Here is an 18,263-nt window from a genome sequence, read left to right as displayed (position 1 = left end):
GAAAACAAAATTAAATATTAAAATCCCTTCCAATGTTCTTGAGGCCTGATGAACTGGACGTTAAGCCCTCGAAATGTCTTGTATCTTCACGGTAAAAGCTTAGGAGAAAATTAGATTTAAGGAATGTTAATTGTATCAGATTTAGAATGAAAATCAAATTTTTCAATCGGCGTTTAACGCGAAAGAATTATGTTAGAAATTGATTCTGGGTGAAATTCATTAGTCAGACAGACTTAAGATTTCTTAAAAAAGACTTAAGTTTTCTTAAGGTTTTTATATTTTCTTAAGAATGGGCCTTATTCGGCGACCAAGAAAGTCTTGAAATCTTAAATTGTTGCACTGAAATTTCAAGATTTCAAGGGTTTCTTGGTCACTGAACAAGGTCCTATATTAAGTTTTCATAAGATTTCTTAAGGTTACTTAAGAAAAATCTTAAGATCTCCTAAGAAACATTTAAAATTTTTAAGCTTTCTCAAGCGAAACTTAAGATTTCTTCGGTCAGGCTGAATCGGGCTAAATGCGAATTTTACAAAGTTTATTTTTTTTAAGATCGCATTCGGGCATCAAAATTCATAAAAAAATATGCATTTCGCTCAATTTACTTAAGAATTCCCAAGTTTTCCTTAATAAAACATAAGAATTTTAAATTGTTTATTAAGGAATTTTAAAAAATCTGATAGAATCTTAAGAAATCCTTAAGAAAACTTAAATATTTCTTAAGGAATTTTAAGTTTGTCGAGTCTGTCTGACTGTGAATTTAACCCTCTGTCAAAAATCTTTTATTTTCTAAACAAAAACTAAAAAGATTTTTGTAAGACCTTGACAGGTGAGGCTGTGTGGATGCCAAAATAACATATTTGAATAGAAAAAAAAAGACTGACAGTTTATATTTTTGAATCGTTTTTTATCGCCCTTTAGAAGAATTATTTATTTGTTTTTCTAAAATCGTTTAGAAAGTTTCCAAAAATATTCTGAAAAAGTATTTTTTCGATTTTTTTCGAAAGAAAGAAACAAACCGTCAAAATCTTGCAACAAAAAAATGAATAATAAAAGATTTCTTGAAAGAATCCACCTCAAAATCTTTCATCATCTTTTCTCTTATGTAAATTTCAAGATTAAGAATAAAGAAACTAAATCTTACCGGGTTTTCCACTCTCTTCGACGTCTGTGTGATATTCCTCGCTCTCACGATGAACGAGTACATGGACCAGTGTTTGATCAGCCTGTAGATGATCACCAGGAATGTGTGGGGTGTCTGGTGATGGTTCCGTAACAAGGATACTAACATCTGTCGTAAGGCCAGATGGTCCATCGGCTAATTGATTTGTTTTAAAGGAAATTGGGAAATAATGATTAATTTTTCGAAAATTTCATCTTACGGTTTTAGCTAAATTATTTTTCATTTTTTTTTTTACATTTTGTTGCTGGAAGACTTTTTTTTAAAAATGTTTTGGTCTGAAAAAATTTAGTGAGTTTTTCAATTTTTTATGGTATGGAGTTTGATGTGAAAAAAGAAACCTTTTTTGAGTGAAAAGAAATATTATTCCGCACTTCAACTGATTTTTTTCTTTTAAAAATTTCTTTTAAAATCCTTTACGAGAGTCTGGTCAAGAGAAATTCACACAAATTTTGAAAGAAAAACTTAAAGGAAAAGCCGCGTTTCATACCAAAATCTAACCTAATCTAAGTCAGGTTTTCGTTTAATTTAATTTTTTTTTTGTAAATTCAACATTTTTTTTAATTAAAAAAATATAATTCAAAAGTCTTCCAGTAACGACTGATTTTATGAAACGAACCGAGATTTTTTAGTTTATTACATTTTTCTAGGAATTCAATAGGAAATTCTAGGTCTTTGAAGTCCTTTAAGACACGTTTTTTTAGTTGTTAAGTTGTTTTGAAAATCGGTTGAAAATGGGTCGATTCTATTAAAAATCTTTTCTTTTCTTTTCTAATAATTTAAAGGTTTTTGAAAGATTTTGTTGAAAGGTTTTAAAGACTTCAGGAAAATCAATTTTCCTTTGAAAACACGATTGAAAGAAAGAAACAAACTGTCAAAATCGCTAAAGATTTTTCATAGAATTTCAAAAATCTTATACGGACGAGTTCTAAGAAAAGAAAAGATTTTAAACAGAATCAACCTCATTTATAGATTTAAGACAGACCAAAAAGTATTTCTTAAAAACTTCTTATAAAAGCTCCTCCTGGATCGTTTCATAAAAAAACTCTTTGTGAGTTATTAATTTTGAAGGGAAGAAATGAGAGATAAAAAAAACTTACAAACGAAAGCATTTCTATTGACTCGCAGTGCGCTTTGTGCTGAAAGGCCGCGCTCTAAAGGCGGTTTCTTTTTAATGAAGCTTGTGGCCCTTTTGGCTTTAGGTGTTGATGAGCTCTGTACAACTTCGCATTTCTCATCAGTGTTATTGAGAGACACAATTGTCCCACTTGGCGTGACACCTTTGAATTTTTATATTTAATAATAATAATTTTGTTTTGTGGAATACAAAAAAAAACGGAAAATTTTTGAATGATTTTTTTGTATGTTTGAGAAGATAAAAACAATATAAAATGCATAAAAGACATTAATGGTCAGAAAACATTGAGAGCGAGGCAATATTTTATGGGATTGTGATGAGATGGAACACTGAGTGTGAAATGGAAGTTTTCTTACTCTTCCTAAGGACAGATGGTGATGCTGCAACATCATCTACTGCATCCTGATGACGTAGGAAGAAGTTGTAGAAGCTCCTACGACGTACTGGCTTTACATCTGGCTGTCCAGGTGTGCTAAATTATCCAAAAATCATTTAGTTAGATCTTTTTTTTTGCAACAAAATAATCCCATCAGTTTTACACGAAGCAATCTCATTACACAACATTGATATTATGTATAAAAGTATGTTAGAATATGTTTAGTTTTTTTTGTTTGACAAGAGCGACAATATTTAACAGTTACAGGCTTTACAATCAAAAATTGGTCAAAAGAAATGAAAAATATTTCAATATTAAACACAGCAAAATAAATTTTTACATTTTCTTTGCGATTTTCGCACCAATTAACACGAACACGAACATTAATGAGGCGGTGGGTGGGTGGGGGGAGTACATTCAACTATTTTAATTTTTACATCATGGAAATATTTGCAAGATCCCAAATTACCCAAAGATTTGTTCTTTGATGGGAGAAAAATGTTTTTTTTCTTCAAATTTGCATTTTAGAACACAGAAAAAAAGGAATTTTGCATTTTAATTAATGGGGAGAAAGGTGTGTGCCTCAATTGAGGTATATTGAGGGGGTGGAAGGTGATACACACCACAGAAAATGGTACAAAAGCAGCAACATTTATGTGAGACAATAAAAGAAAATTAAAGAATTAATCAATCATTTTCTTTCCATCAAAGTACAAAATTAGGGTTTTAAAAGCTTTTTTTTGTAGAGTTGAAGGTTTTAGTTGAGCTTTTGGGCTGAAGATGAATTTAAAAAAAATTAAAGGTTGGATTAAGCTGGATTTTTAAGGTGACTAAATTGCTTAAACTCATGCATAACACGCGGTTAATAGGTAAATCGGTAAGCGCACTGATTTTATCCTTTCCAAAGTGAAGCAGGTTCAATTCCTGACTTGAAAAATTTATTTCAAACATTTTTCTTTTTCTTTCAATTAAAATAAAGTTAAAGAAATAAATAGTCATACCCCGTTTTATCAAGTCTTGGTTAAACTCTTCTAAATGCTTGCTAGAATAGAAGAAGTAGAATGCTTGCTTAACCTTATGATTGCCATATGAGGGGTACGTTATTGGCTCTTAGATGTATAGAATCAATCTTTTGTAAATAAATTTCTTGGCGTTTTGAGAAAATTTTGGAACAATTTGAGGTCAATCCGACAACCAGAAATAAAGAAATAAACAAGAATGTAAAAAGTAGGAATTCAAAAATTAACGTAACGGACAAACTTACTCACTTTTCAGCCCTTATTATCATGATATTCCCATTTTCTCCTACGAATTTACACATAATTAACATGTTATTTATCAATCTCAATGCCTAAAGGGCAAAAATAAAAAATTTGAGCTGCTGAAATACGAAAATTCGTTAAAAATTGCTATTTTCTACAGGGTGACCACAAAATTTTGAGAACGATTTTAAAAGCTAATAAGTTTTGATTGGATTAAGATATCTGAAAATTTCTTTCACTAAAAAATGCATAAACACAAAAAGATTGATTTTCTTTTTATTTCAAATCGATAACTTAAAAATTTTCAAGATATTGATTTGAAATAAAAAGCAAATGAATCTTTTTGAGTTTATGCATTTTTTGATGAAAGAAATTTTTAAATATCTCAATCCAATCAAAAGTTATTAGCTTTTAAAATCATGCCCTAATTTCCTGGTCAATCTTTGTTAAGAAAAATTTCTCAAAAATTTGCATCAAAAATATTTTTTGAAAATTTCACTAAAAATCCATTTTAGAAAAATTTTATGCTAGAAAGTGGACAGAAAACTCCTTAGAGTGTACCAAGAAGTCAACAAAACGTCATTTGACGAGAAAAATTCGTTTAATTTGCGAAAAAAAAATCTATAGGGTCACCTGGCGACCCCACAACAATGCGTGTGGACACAGCGCACAGAAGGTTAAAAAAAAACTTTATTCCTTCGAGCATGAGAGCGACATTACGCTATTTTATATATGTAATTTAAATTAAATTAATTTTTTTAATCATAAATAATGTTCAGCATAAATTGCGTAAAGGGCGTGTAATGCGATCAAATCCTTAAGCTTTTAACTTTCCCTTGAAGCTTTCTCAAAATTTTGCAATCATTCCACAAAGAGGATAAAGCTTTTTTGTTCTTACAATTAATCCATGATGCAAAAAAGGACACAAAATATAAATTTTAAATAATAAAATAAAAACGATGAGACACAACATCAAAACACGAGCAGGGAAATTCTCAAGGCTTTTAGCGCAGAGCAAGGGTGGAAAATGAATATGAACATAGCATATCCTTCTCAAATATAGCATTAAGGAATTTTTGGGTGGAAGAGCATGAGAATTTCCACGTGGGATGCGAGCTTGGACAGCACATAAGGGTGCAAAAAGACATTAAGAATGAAAAAAATGAAAAACTGGGAGAAGATTTTTGGACGAGCCAAAAAGAAACACAAACTCAACAACAAAAAAATACCCTCCGTCTCCGTTTTGCTGTTGATTTTTCATATCTTTGACCAGGTCACCAGTTCCAGAAACTAACATCAGAGGTAAATTAAGCCAGGGCCCAGTTAACTCGCTCAAATCCGATCCCTCACTGCATCGAGACGACTTCCGCGAGGATGCGCGACTCGATGTGGCGGTGCCGCGTCTGTGGACTTGCAAATGCAAAAAATTGAGCGCCTGCAATTTGCTCTGCCACCCGCCAGGACTCGAGGTTTGAGTGTGTTCATCATCCAGTGTTGGTGATCTTTCGCGTTCGCGCTTCAGTCGCAAGTATTCCCTCCATGTGCCCTGAATCAATTTAGCCGCCTTGTCCTGTCTCTTCCACACACGCGTCGAACTGACTATCTCAAGCTCTTTGCGTGTGGGGAATTGTTTCTTGAACTTGATGTCCATCTGCTCCTGCAACTGCTTAAAGTTGTCCGTCTCTTCCACGTGACCCAGTACATGTTTCACCAGTGCGTGCAGTATATCGAGACAGTGTATTTTGTTGCCCTTCGAAATTGGTAGATTGAATGACACAAGTGCCACTGTGTTGGGCTTTGGGATACCCAAGGGGGGATCCAGTGACGATATGAAGTCGGAAAGTTGGGAAAAGTGTATGAATTGTGTGGCGTGTGGGTCATATTTTGACCAGCGTATGTAAAACATCTCAAGATCATCCTCCACAATGCCAATCTCCTCCTCCTGGTGCGCCTGGTTGAAGTTCTCGAGGATTATGGCGATGTACATGTTGATGACGATCATGTAGCTGATGATGATGAAGCTGGTGAAGTAGGTGATGGCCAACAGGGGATGCCCACAGTCCCCATTTGACGATGAGCTTCCCAATGTGCAGTCTGGTGGTTGAATCATCAGTGATTCGAGGACATCATTCCACCCAGCTGATGTCATCAGGCGAAACAAGAGCTGCATACTTCGGCTGAATGTCTGGAAGTTCACCATATCATCGAGGGCACCCTGCAGGCGAACGTGGCCAAAGAGTGACATGCCCAGGATGGCGTAGATGAAGGTAATTAGTGCAAGAAGGGCGCCAATGTTGAACAATGCCGGTAGGGAGACAACCAGTGCAAATAGCAGCTTCCGTATACCCTTGGCCGCTTTAATCAAGCGCAAAATTCGCCCAATACGAAACACCCGCACCACCCGCAATAAAGTTGGGGAAACGGGCAAATCAATCATGATGTCCTCCATGAGTATGCCAAGTATGGACGCGAGCACGAGGAGGAAGTCAAAGACATTCCATGGCACAGTGAAATAGTGATATCTCAGTCCCACGATCTTCACAATTGCCTCCAAGCCGAAGACTGTTGTGAAGAACGCGTTGCTCACTTCGAGAATAAAGAACACAGCATGTGGCTGGTTGTAGTGTTCAATTCCCATTGTCAGCATATTGAGGAAGATCAGCACAAAAATTGCTATTTCAAATCTAAGAAAAATCAACGTTAGAACCTTTGAATTTATTCATTTTTTTTTACTTTTTCTCTTGCAAAACTTACCTTCGCGAGTTTGATAAGTCGTAGAACATCGCCAAGAATTGATTAATAGGTCTCTTAATTACTTTCTGGGGCTTTTTGCGACCCAATTTCTTCATTGCCGTATAATAGTGCTTTTGCGATTCTGTGAGAAACATCTCTAACACTCCTCCCTCGTACTGAAAGAACAACAAATGGTGCAACAAAGTTATTAAGATGCTCAAAAGGTTGTTCTGGACACTAATAAAAAAAGATATTTAGTTTGAATTTGGCGCGCGTCTAGGATAGTCATGGTGGTGAATTTGAAAGGTGAATAAAGGAAACATGGGGAAGAGGAGAGATTTGGCGGCAAAAGGACTTGCTTCGTGATAAATTTTAATTAATTGCGTTAAAAATAAAAGAAAGTCAAGATTCGGAGATCTTGCCCCATAAAGTTAGGCAATTTCTGTTTTCGCTTTTAGCGCCTCTTGCGGATGTTGTTGGAATTTGACATTTTTTAGACAATAGTAGGGCTTCTTGAAACCTTTCATTTGAGCTTGAGTTGGTCAAAATCGGTCAAGCTGTTCTCGAGTTATATCGAAAAAACACTTTTTGCTTTAGGCCGCCATATTTGCTAAACCGCTTGACTGATTTTCAAGTATGAATTGATGATGAAAACATCTCACTGAGCTCTACAACATACTAAAATTTCAGACCTCTAGCTATAAGGGAACTGGTTGACGGTGTTTCAAAATGGCGGACGGCGGCCATCTTGGATTTTAAAAATGCGAAAAAATGAAATTTTACACCCACATTTCTATAGAAAACTTCAAACCGAAAATCTATCTATCAAACCCGAAGTTTGAATTTGGCGCGCACAGGAGGTGAGATAGTAGCGGTGGTGAATTTGAAAGGTGAATAAAGGAAACGTGGGGAAAATGAGATTTGGCGGCAAAAAGGCTTTCTCCGTAATTAAATGTAATTTATAATGTAAAATAAAGGAAATTTTTCAGAGAAAAGTCTTTCAATTTACCTTTTTCTTTAGCATATTAAAATTGTCAATGATCACTCCGATGAAGAGATTGAGAGTGAAGAACGATCCGCATACGATGAAGATCACAAAGTAGAAGTAAGCATACAAATTGGCCTCACGTTGGGGCTGTAGATCAACACCACGGGCATCAACAGCGTCCGCCATTACTTCCATCCATCCCTCAAAGGTGGCCTAAAGAGCAGAAAGGTTAGAGAAGAAGGAAGATCGCTGAGACTTTAACGAACGTACCACTTGGAGAAGGGCCAAGTAGCCCATTCCAACGTGATCAAAGGTGATCTTCGAATTGATCCACGTGTAGTTGAGGGCAAAACATTGCTGTCGATCGTTCACAATGTCAATGGGGAGGAGTTCACCGTCATCGTCGATGCACTTGAAGAATTTCCCGCCGAAAAATTGGACGCCCATGATGGAGAAAATGAGCCAAAAGACGAGACACACAAGGAGGACATTGAAAATCGAAGGAATCGCGTACATGAGAGCATTCACTACAATTCTCATTCCCTGCCATCGTGAGATGGCACGTAATGGCCGGAGTGCTCTCAGTGTCCGCAACGAGCGGAGTACCCGCAGGTTTTCATTCTCCTCAATGAGTAGTGAGAAGACGGACACCTAAAAAGGTGGAAAACATTCACAAATTAATTCTTTTTCTTTACCCCCTTAATGTAGATTAGATTAAAAAAAATATTTGAAAAGCTGATCGTCTTGGTGATCGTGCATTTGAAGCCTAATTGCTTGATTACTTAGAGAAAAAAAAACTAAATAATTTTGAGCTTCTAAAACTCATTTAGTGAATTTGCAAAAATCAAAAATTATTTTCTATTTTATTGCTCTGAAAAAAAAATTACTTTAAGGTAAAAAAAATCCACTAAAGCTGTTCTTTGGTGATCGCGATCTATTTTATTTTTTACTACAAAAGATCATCTACAAAATATGATTTCTTTCTTCTAAAAAGAAAAAGGATTTGTTTGGTTTTTTGCTCATCTAGGATTACAAGGGTACAATGGAAAAGTCCAATAGAGAGGAAAGAAAAACAAAATGAAATAATCTATTAAAAGTATTTTGAAAAATTCAAAAATTGGTGATAAAATAAATCTACAAACTTCCTGCATGTTTTTTGGGCATTTACCTCCTCTCTTTACATTTTACACAAAAACTGAAATAAAATGAATGAACGGATTCGCGAAAAATGTATCCCCGTGTGGGGGAATACTTACGAAAACAATGATAAAATCCAATATTGTCCAGAAGCTCGTGAAGTATTTGGTGAAACCCAGTGCAATCCACTTGAGTACCATTTCAACAATGAAGATGATGCAGAAGCCAAAGTTGGTCCAATAGAGAATCTTCTTGAGGCGCACATTGGAATCCAGGTGGATGTCCTCGAAGCAGAGGGTGATGCTGGAGGCGAAAATAAGCACCAGGACGAACCATTCGAATGTCGGGGTGTCCACGATGGTGAGAACGGCTGTACGTACGGCTGTCCACACATTACCAAGGGGTGTATTCAGGAAACGCTGGAAGCACGGACATCGTTCATAGCAACGTTGCGGGAAACAATCCTGTGGTACCTTCTGCGAGCGATTACGCCCGAAGCTGGGGAAGGACATGGGATCCTCATAGCACCCTTTGGAATTTCGTCGACCACCAACCGTCAGATCGTCCACGTATGATACCAAACAGTGCCATGGTTTCTCAGTCGTTTTCTTCTTTTCTGTTCAAATCCAAAGAAAAATGTGAAGATTCGTTAAAGTTTGAATATTTTTAAATACTAATATCGATTGGCGCATACTTCAGGCAGGTTAGGGAAAAAAAACATGGTGGACGGTAAATTTAAAAATTTATTTGTTCTTGAAAATTAAGTGATTTCAATTGATTTAAGTAGAAAAATTATATAGAAAACGAATAGAAGAGTAAGAATAATCTTATTACAGGAAAAATCAGAAGAAGAAAGATGAATTACGAGGAAATTGAACAAAAAGAAAAGCCGCGAAAAAAATAGGTTAGAAATGTGCTGATTTAACTCATTGCAATGAAAAGTTGATGAAAAATTATGAAGATTACCCAGTAAACAAAAAAATGTGTCAAAAAATATTCAATAATAATTCAGTCAATCAAATTGATCAATGATTGATCAATTATTAATAAATCAATTGAGTCAGCCATTTAATTGGTCAATCATTGATCAATCTCAGTTCAAGTCTGAATGCTTAATAATTGATCCTCTATGAGGACTTACATTGATTCAATATTGATCGATTTTAATCAATAATGAGTCAATTTTATCTCAATTAATATCATGGATTGATCAACTATTGACCAAATATATTTTTTTCAAATTTATTATTACTCAATTGTTCAATTTACTTTCAATTATTGATCAATCAATTTTGAGCAAATTTTAACACAATCAATATTAAGGGGGGTCTCTTTTGAGAGCTGGCGAAATTAAATATTTTTATTTTTCTTGGGGTTTTTCTTACACTTGGTTTTCCAATATTGGTTACATTTGTAGCCTAATTAATGAAGAGTCAGAAAATCACTTTCCGCCATCTTAGGTGCGACGCCATCTTGAGATATTCCTCAAAACACAAAGGTAGGTTTTTCTCAGGATCTACTGGATGGATTTTGATGGGGTAAAAAGCAAATGAAAGAAGAAATACCAATGCAGATTTTGATGTAGCGGAATTTTGAATTTCCTTTCTGAGGCTGAGAAAAGTGGAAAAATGTGACTTTTTTCTGATATTTTTGACGTTTTTCCACTTTTCTCAGCCCCAGAAAGGAAATTCAAAATTCCGCTACATCAAAATCTGCATTGGTATTTCCTCTTTCATTTGCTTTTTATCCCATCAAAATCCATCCAGTAGATCCTGAGAAAAACCTACCTTTGTGTTTTAGGACAGTTTTGTGGAAAAGTCGGAAAATCACAAGATGGCGTCGCACTTAAAATGGCGAAAAGTGATTTTCTTACACTTCAATAATTAGGCTTCAAATGTAACCAACATCGGAAAACCATGTTTAAGAAAAACCCCAAAAAATGACAATATTAATAATGTATAAATTTTAACAGTTTTCACAAGAGACCCCCCTTAATCATGGATTGATCAATTATGCAAATTAGCGTTCAGTTTATCTACGCCAATATAAATAAAATAAAATCTATGACCAGCTCTAATTTCTTGTTATTGACTGTTTATTGAGCAATATTTGTCTATCAATCTGATTAACCAATTATTGATCAATTATTTTCAATCTATGAGATTGATTACTAATTGAGCAATAATTGTCTGTCAATCTAATTTAACAAAATAGTTGACTAATTCTGTGGACTTGACTTAAATTGACTCAATATTGAACTCAATAATTGATCAATTTTTGGCCAAATTCGTTTACTGGCTTAATGAAAAGAAAGAAAGGCAAACAAGTCCTTTTTTAGAAAAGAAATCTTGAGAAAGTTAAGGCTTATATCTGTCTGAAGATGCGCCTTCTCTTGTCTTGTTCAATAACGAACAATAATAAATATTTCAATAAATAAATTCTTTCTGAATATCAAAATAAAACTTCTTCCTCTTGAAACTCACCGGATTTGGGGCTCTTTCCTTTTGTCGTTTTTCGGGAATCGCTATCAGACTTATCGGAGGAGTCAACATCTTTTAGTGTGACAGTCTTAACAGCATCAACTTGACGATGTTTCCCAGGGAAAATATTCCCAGATTTTGGCAGAGGTGAAGCACACATTTTAACATTCTCCTGACTGTGGCAAATTTTAAGTGGAAGCGGCTCCAGGCTCAATTCCTTACCCAGGTACTTCCGTGGTAATTTTTCACTTTCAACCTTTAGCGGTTGCCTCTCCTCAACTTCCTCAACGCGCTCAATAAGACTAGCTCGCTTGATGCGCTCAAACGAGGCATGAAAGTCGGATTTTGGCTTCAATCCACCCATATCGCTGCCAATGGGTGCCTGCAGTTGATCACAGATTCTTTTTATTTCCGCCGATACGTGAAAATCATCATCGGATATTTTCTTTTGCTTCTCCAAGCTGCGTCGTTTGATCTTAATACTACCCCTATCGACGGGAGCCGTTGGTGCGGCCTTCGGGCGTCGTCGTACAATATCACCACCACCCTCGAGGGTGGCTGGAAGGGAAGCTGTCTTATCGTGACCCACCTTAGTTGAGGGTTTACGTTCCAAAGAAAGGGAAGATTGTTTCTTGAGATCAGTCATTTCTTTGTCAAAGCTCTCGATTAAATGATCAAATTCCGACGTCTCCACCAGTGGCTTCCGGTCGTGGTACATCTTATCCGTTGAACCGGCTAAGCTGCCGCGTTTTATTTCCAACGTCTGGAAAATGGAATTTGAGATGTTACTCAAATTCGATCGAAGACTCGCACTTGAGACCTTCCTGTCGGAAAAGACGGAGTCATCGCGACGTCCATCATCGAAGACCAAACTATCCGTTTCGGGATCAATGAGGGCACTTCCATACCCAACGGTTTCGCTGAAGTAGTTATTGCTGGTGTCGAAGTCATCACTGAGAAATTGCCACAATTCCTTTTGCTCGCAATTCAGCAATTCATCGCGTAAATTCATTTGATTTGGCAACTCATCCGGATCACCGTGATCCGCAACTTTCGAAGGGGATACGTCGGTTTTTTGAACCTTGAAACTACGCGATCGTTGACTCGATCGCTGACTCGATCGTCTCGACTGTGGCGATACACTTAGCTGTGTCACGGGTGATCGTACCGTTGGCTCTTCCACCTTCTGACTTGGCTCCTCGTAGTGATCAATCTCAGTCATATTGAGATCCCCAGGATCGGTGTCTGTGGAATTTATTGGTCCCAACGTTCGCAATTCAATTGATTCCGTTGCTGTTCCTTCGTCGCGACTATCATTCTGCTGTGTTCCAAAACCAGATGATATTTGATGCAAAAGCTTTCGTTCACTCGGAGCTGGGGGCTTGAGATCATCATACCTACAGCACACAGGTGAAAATTAATTAGGAATCATTTAGAAAATTTTAGAGAAAATAAAATTTGCAAATTTACTCCAACTGATCTTCACGAAATTGACGATCGTCCACTTCACGAAAAGTCTCCTGACTTCCTGTTATTGGTTGAAGGTGTCCTTTAGGGTTTAAGGGGATATCTAATCCAAAATCTGACCCAGAAATTGGTCTGTTAAGCGATTCCTTTAAAGGAAAATTTAAAGAATATTTATTTTAAGAGAAAAAAACGGTCAAATTACCAACTTACCTGATAACTATGCCTATAGAGAGTCTTTTGTTGAATTTCCACGGATAAGTAGTGTTTATCAGCAGTCTTGAGTCGCTCCTTGTTGCTCCTACGTGTCACCATAACTTCACTGACGATATCCTCGAGTTTTGGCTTTTCATTCTGCTTCTTCATCAATCGCTTCTTCCGCACAATTGAGCGAATTCTTTCGAAACTCCTCGCCAATTTAGACTCTTCACCAACTTCCTGATTTGCGCAATTTATCGTAATATGTTAAATTAATAATCAAACATTTCAAATAATTCCATTTTTTTTATTGTTGGCAAATGCATGTTGCAATATATTTTGAATTTGCTTTCACTATTCAGTTTACAACAAAAAAATATCCACATCTCCACCAATTAATGTGCAAAAAAAGCATTAGCAAAAAAGATGCATTTTCATGTAAATACAAAAGATAAATTGCATAATAGAAATATACTTGTAGAATTTACCTTCTTCAATCTCTTCGTTGTGCAAGTTTTACAAATTTGTGCAAGAATACACAGAAAGATAAGACAAATTAAAAATTTACATGGATTAATAGGAGAAGAGACACATATATATTTTAATCATGCCTCGATGGTTAAATTTTTGAAAATTTAAAATGATTTTTTAAATTGATATTTTTTAGTTCGTTAAATTGATTAATAATTGATTGATTGATAGACAATAATTAATCAATTAATGAACTCAATTGATTTATCAATATAATTGACTTAATAATGATTGAGCATTTGTTGACTCATTCATTTAAAGATTGGGAGGATTTTGATTTCAAAAAATACGTTGTGACTTCCACAGAAAGCATAAAAAATACTCTGCTTGTCAAAAATCATAACGACGAAGCATTTGCATCATTTGCATGAATGCTTCATGCATTGAAAGAGATAAAAATCACGAAAATGACGTCATTGTTAGCGTTTTTAGACAAATTTTTATCTTCTTCTGATATCAATATGGGAAAGGGGAAGCTTTTTGTGGTGATTTCTTGTTTTTTTTGTTTGTTTTATCGAATGAAGATTTTTTTCCAATACAAAGCGGGTAAACTCCTTTGTGCGATATTTAGATACTGAGGTGAAATTCATCAGTCAGATAAACCTAAGATTCTTTGAATTTCCTTAAGAATATTCTAAATCTCTAAAAGATTTCTTAAGACTCCTTTAGAAAAACCTTTAGATCTCCTTAGAAAAGTTTAAGATTTTTAACTTTTTTTAGGCGAAACTTAAGATTTCTTTAGTCAGACTGTAAGCTAAATGAGCATTTTTCTATGATTTTTCCTGGTCACCTTTCGGCATCTAAATTCGTAAAAATCATCAAAAAATATACATTTTGCTCGATTTACTTAGAAAATCTTAAGTTTCTCTTAATAAAACTTAAAAATCTTAATTTTTTTCTCAGAAATTTTGTGTTTATTCTTAAGGAATTTTAAGAAAACTTGTGAAAATTTTAAACATTTTTAAGAAAACTACAAGAACTCTAAGAAAATTCTCTGGGAATCCTAAGCCTGTCTGACTATTGAATTTCACACACTCTGATATTGGAATTTTGATAAAAAAAATAAAAATTTTTCAATCTCTAAATACGAATCTTTAAAGCTTTGTCTTTATCCTTTCTTAAAAGTTGAATTTATACGGCGTAGTTACGACCATTAGGAGCTTTTCAAACAAGCTCACCTGTGACCTTTCGGAGGCTCTATCCTCCTTCATCAGGCCCAACCAAAATTCAAACGTTGAATTTGTAAAATTAATCTGAAATTTTCATTCTCTCAGTGAAAAATCTTGAAGCCACAACGTAATTTTGAAAATCATTTTCTATCAAATTACGAGGAATTTTTGGAAGTATTTAAACGGGGTAATAAATTACATTTATGATTTTTTTCTAACGTAATAATTACATTTGTTTTTGAGCTTGATGATGGGGCTGAAATGTGTACAATGCATTAATTATATTACACAGAAACATTCACACCGCAAAATTACACACAACATCGATTAATTCATTTTCCTTTTTTCCAGAAAAAAAGAAGAAATATTTACACACAGAAAAACAGCCAAAAATTTTCTATTAAATCTCCAAAATTTACTGCACATTTATCATTTTCCAAATTATAAAATCTTTCTGAGAAAGAAACAACCAATTTATATTCTTTATACGTTACAAATCTTTTTTTTTTTTGACTTTACCATTCATGCACGTTAAACACCCACAGCCAACGAACATCCAGCAAAACTCACACCACAAATCACATTTACAAATTATTACACACAAAAGTCAATCATAACGCGTCCAGTTATAAGAGTTGGTGTCCCACAACGTGTAGAAGTTTGTTTATGCGTTGTAATGCGATTTGTGAGCAGAATTAGTAGACGAATTTGATTTTTTTTGTAAAATTCGGCAATTTGATGGATAAAAATGGTCATATCTCTGGTTCTATAAGACCTACAGAAATTTCTTGACTAGTTTTGGAGAGGTATTAAAACAGGCTATAAATTGACATAAATTTCAATAATTTTCAAGGTCATCTCCAGAACACAAAATGGCGGCTTTTTGTTTTACTAAAACAGTTTTTGGCATTTTTTGTCTCGACGAAGTTGTTCTAGAGGTTCCGATGTTCTAGAAAGTTGTAGAGTTTTGCAAAACCTTTAATTTGATACTAAGATGAGCAAAATCGGTCAAGCCGTTCAGGAGATATGGTTCTTAGAACTTTTTAAATTCAAGAATTTTTCAAATGGCTATATCTTCTAAACGGCGACATAGATTTTCTTCATTTTTGGACTGGTGAAAGATATTGAGTCAGGCCACAACATATCAAAATTTAAAGGAAATCGATGATGGGGATTCGGAGATATTGCCCCTTAAAGTTAGGCAATTTTTGTTTTTGAATTTAGCGCCTCTTGCGGATGTTTTTGAAACTTGAAATGTTCTAGACAGTTGTAGGGCTTCGCAATACCTTTCATTTGATACCAAGATGGTCAAAATCGGTCAAGCCGTTCTCGAGATATATCGAAAAAACACTTTTTGCTTTAGGCCGCCATATTTGCTAAACCGCTTGACCAATTTTCAAGTATGAATTATCGATGAAAACGTCTCACTGAGCTCTACAATATACTAAAATTTCAGACCTCTAGCTATAAGGGAAGTGGTTGACAGTAGTTCAAAATGGCGGACGGCGGCCATCTTGGATTTCGAAAATGCGAAAAAATGAAATTTTACACCCACATTTCTATAGAAAACTTCAAACCGGAAGTCTCTATCTGTTACCGTTCTCGAGCTATAAGGCAAAGTTTGGGCGACCGGCCGGCCGGCCGGATCAAAAATTTTCCACCACCATTTTTAGAATGTGGGAAGTCTAAAACGTGCTCATACCAAGTTTGAGCCCGATCTGAGGTGGTCGGAAAATCCGACGATTACAATACTTGGTGTTGGCCACGAAGTGGAACACCAACTAATAACGCACCAATTTGAGCGCGATAGAAAGGCAAAATGGAAAATGGTGTGAAAGGAAAACGAACCTCTTTTTTCGATTTAAGCTCCTCCGAATTGAAACTGTTGAGCAACAAGGCCAAGAACAAATTCAGCACCATAAAATTTCCCATTACGAGTGTCGGTAGGAAGATGGCAAAGCACGACGAGGCACCATCCTGCAATGGGGAAGACGAAGAAGTAAAAAAAAAGGAACGAATTTATTACAGCTTCTCCAATTAAAAAAGTTCCTCTTGTTTTGCAAAATAAAATTCTTTTCTTTTCATGCTGATTCGTGGACATATTGCATGGTTATTTATATATAGATACATACTTTCTCCTCAGCTCTCATGCAGTCCCACAAGGGTTCAATCCATTCTCCACATAGAATACGAAAAATCATCATGAAGGAATGAAAAAAATCGTTGAAGTTCCATCTGAGGGAAAAAACAAGAAAGAAAAATTAGTTATCAAGAATTTTCCTTTTTTTTTTTGCTTCAAACTTAAAGTTAACCAATTCATTGATTCTTTTCTTTGCAAACTTACCTGGGAACGGGATCAGGAAAAAATTTATCAGGTGTATAGTCTTTGGAGAAAAGTTGCATTCCAATGACGGCAAATATATAAATAACTATCACTAATACGAGAGTCAAATTTCCAAGAGCACCTATTGTCGATATTATAATACTAAGAAGAACTTTCATCGTTGTCCATGATTGAGCCAATTTGAGGACTCTCAACTGTATGAAAAAAAAATTTTTTTTATTAAAATCTTTTCTTATTTAACATTCTTGGACTTTTGAGGGTTAAATCAGTTCGACTTTACTCACCAATCTCAGGCCTCTGAGAACACTCAGCCCATCAACAAGTTCAAAAATAATATCCAATAGGCTGGCAGATACGATGATTAAATCAAAGATATTCCAGCCACATAGGAAAAAGTCTTTAGACAAAGCCATCAGCTTCATAATGCATTCGAAAGTAAAAATTGACGTGAACACCTGGAAAGAAATTTTCTGAATTAATAGGGAAAAGTCCATGAAAAGTTAAGCGATTTAATTCAATTTAATGAAAATAAATTAATTAATTTTCTTCTGAATTTTAGTACAGGACACGAATAAAAAAAATCTATAAAATTGAGCTTGATTCTGTCAAAAATCTTTTCTTAACTTAAAAGGTTTTGTAAGATTTTAACTGTTGATTAAATTGCTCAGTGTTTCTGTCTTTTTGTGTTCTTAAACTTTAATCAAATTCATTGGATTTTTATGAAAACATTTTTTTTAATGTTACTTTTATGCACTCAAACCAAGAGGTGGTTAACTTAATAAAAATATTCTGATCTTTAGAAATATTCGAATAATCTACTAAATAAATTTAAAAAATAACGACAGAAAAACACCGTTTTATCCTAAACAGGCTCAGATTGAGGAAATAGGCCTGAAAATTAATAAATTCTAGGCTAAAAATTATTAAATTTAGTACTAAATTTAAGCCACAAAAGTACTAAATTCAAACCGATTTTTTTTAGATTACCAGTCCTAAACAAACTCAGGAGCATTGGCCGATAAAGTACTAAATAAGAGCCTAAAAAAGTACTAAATTTAATTAATAAAACTACCAAATTCAATCCGAAAACATAAGTACTAAAATCGAACCCGAAAACGTAGTTCTTTTAAATAGCACAACTGCTAAACTCAAACCGAAAAAAGTTTTTCTATTCTAAGTTCTAAACAAACTGAGGAGTTTGTTTAGAATTAAATTAGACCTTAAGAAGTACTAAATTCAATCCGCAAAAGTACTAAATTCAAACCA

General features: G+C 34.8%; 1 protein-coding gene across 3 annotated transcripts in view; it reads right to left on the bottom strand.

The window, feature by feature from the left end:
- Window positions 1–18,263, bottom strand: part of LOC129791650 (sodium channel protein 60E) — a 99,587-nt gene that overhangs the window by 4,749 nt on the left and 76,575 nt on the right. For 2 of the 3 annotated variants that reach the window (XM_055829905.1, XM_055829906.1), the window contains exons 17-31: window positions 17,282–17,452; window positions 16,998–17,191; window positions 16,786–16,888; window positions 16,502–16,630; window positions 12,969–13,193; window positions 12,762–12,904; window positions 11,295–12,688; window positions 8,931–9,427; window positions 7,945–8,325; window positions 7,696–7,887; window positions 6,708–6,862; window positions 5,183–6,637; window positions 2,672–2,787; window positions 2,278–2,457; window positions 1,142–1,315 (exon numbers count right to left, since the gene is read on the bottom strand). In XM_055829905.1, the coding sequence (XP_055685880.1) occupies window positions 1,142–1,315; window positions 2,278–2,457; window positions 2,672–2,787; window positions 5,183–6,637; window positions 6,708–6,862; window positions 7,696–7,887; window positions 7,945–8,325; window positions 8,931–9,427; window positions 11,295–12,688; window positions 12,762–12,904; window positions 12,969–13,193; window positions 16,502–16,630; window positions 16,786–16,888; window positions 16,998–17,191; window positions 17,282–17,452 (5,509 nt within the window). The remainder of the gene's footprint in view (window positions 1–1,141; window positions 1,316–2,277; window positions 2,458–2,671; window positions 2,788–5,182; window positions 6,638–6,707; window positions 6,863–7,695; window positions 7,888–7,944; window positions 8,326–8,930; window positions 9,428–11,294; window positions 12,689–12,761; window positions 12,905–12,968; window positions 13,194–16,501; window positions 16,631–16,785; window positions 16,889–16,997; window positions 17,192–17,281; window positions 17,453–18,263) is intronic. The other variant, XM_055829908.1, reaches the window with a different exon arrangement.

Source organism: Lutzomyia longipalpis, chromosome 3 (genome assembly GCF_024334085.1).
Source record: "Lutzomyia longipalpis isolate SR_M1_2022 chromosome 3, ASM2433408v1".
Lineage (NCBI taxonomy): Eukaryota > Metazoa > Arthropoda > Insecta > Diptera > Psychodidae > Lutzomyia > Lutzomyia longipalpis.
The sequence above is the reverse complement of the archived record's forward strand: the minus strand, read 5'-3'. Positions and strand labels throughout refer to the sequence as shown.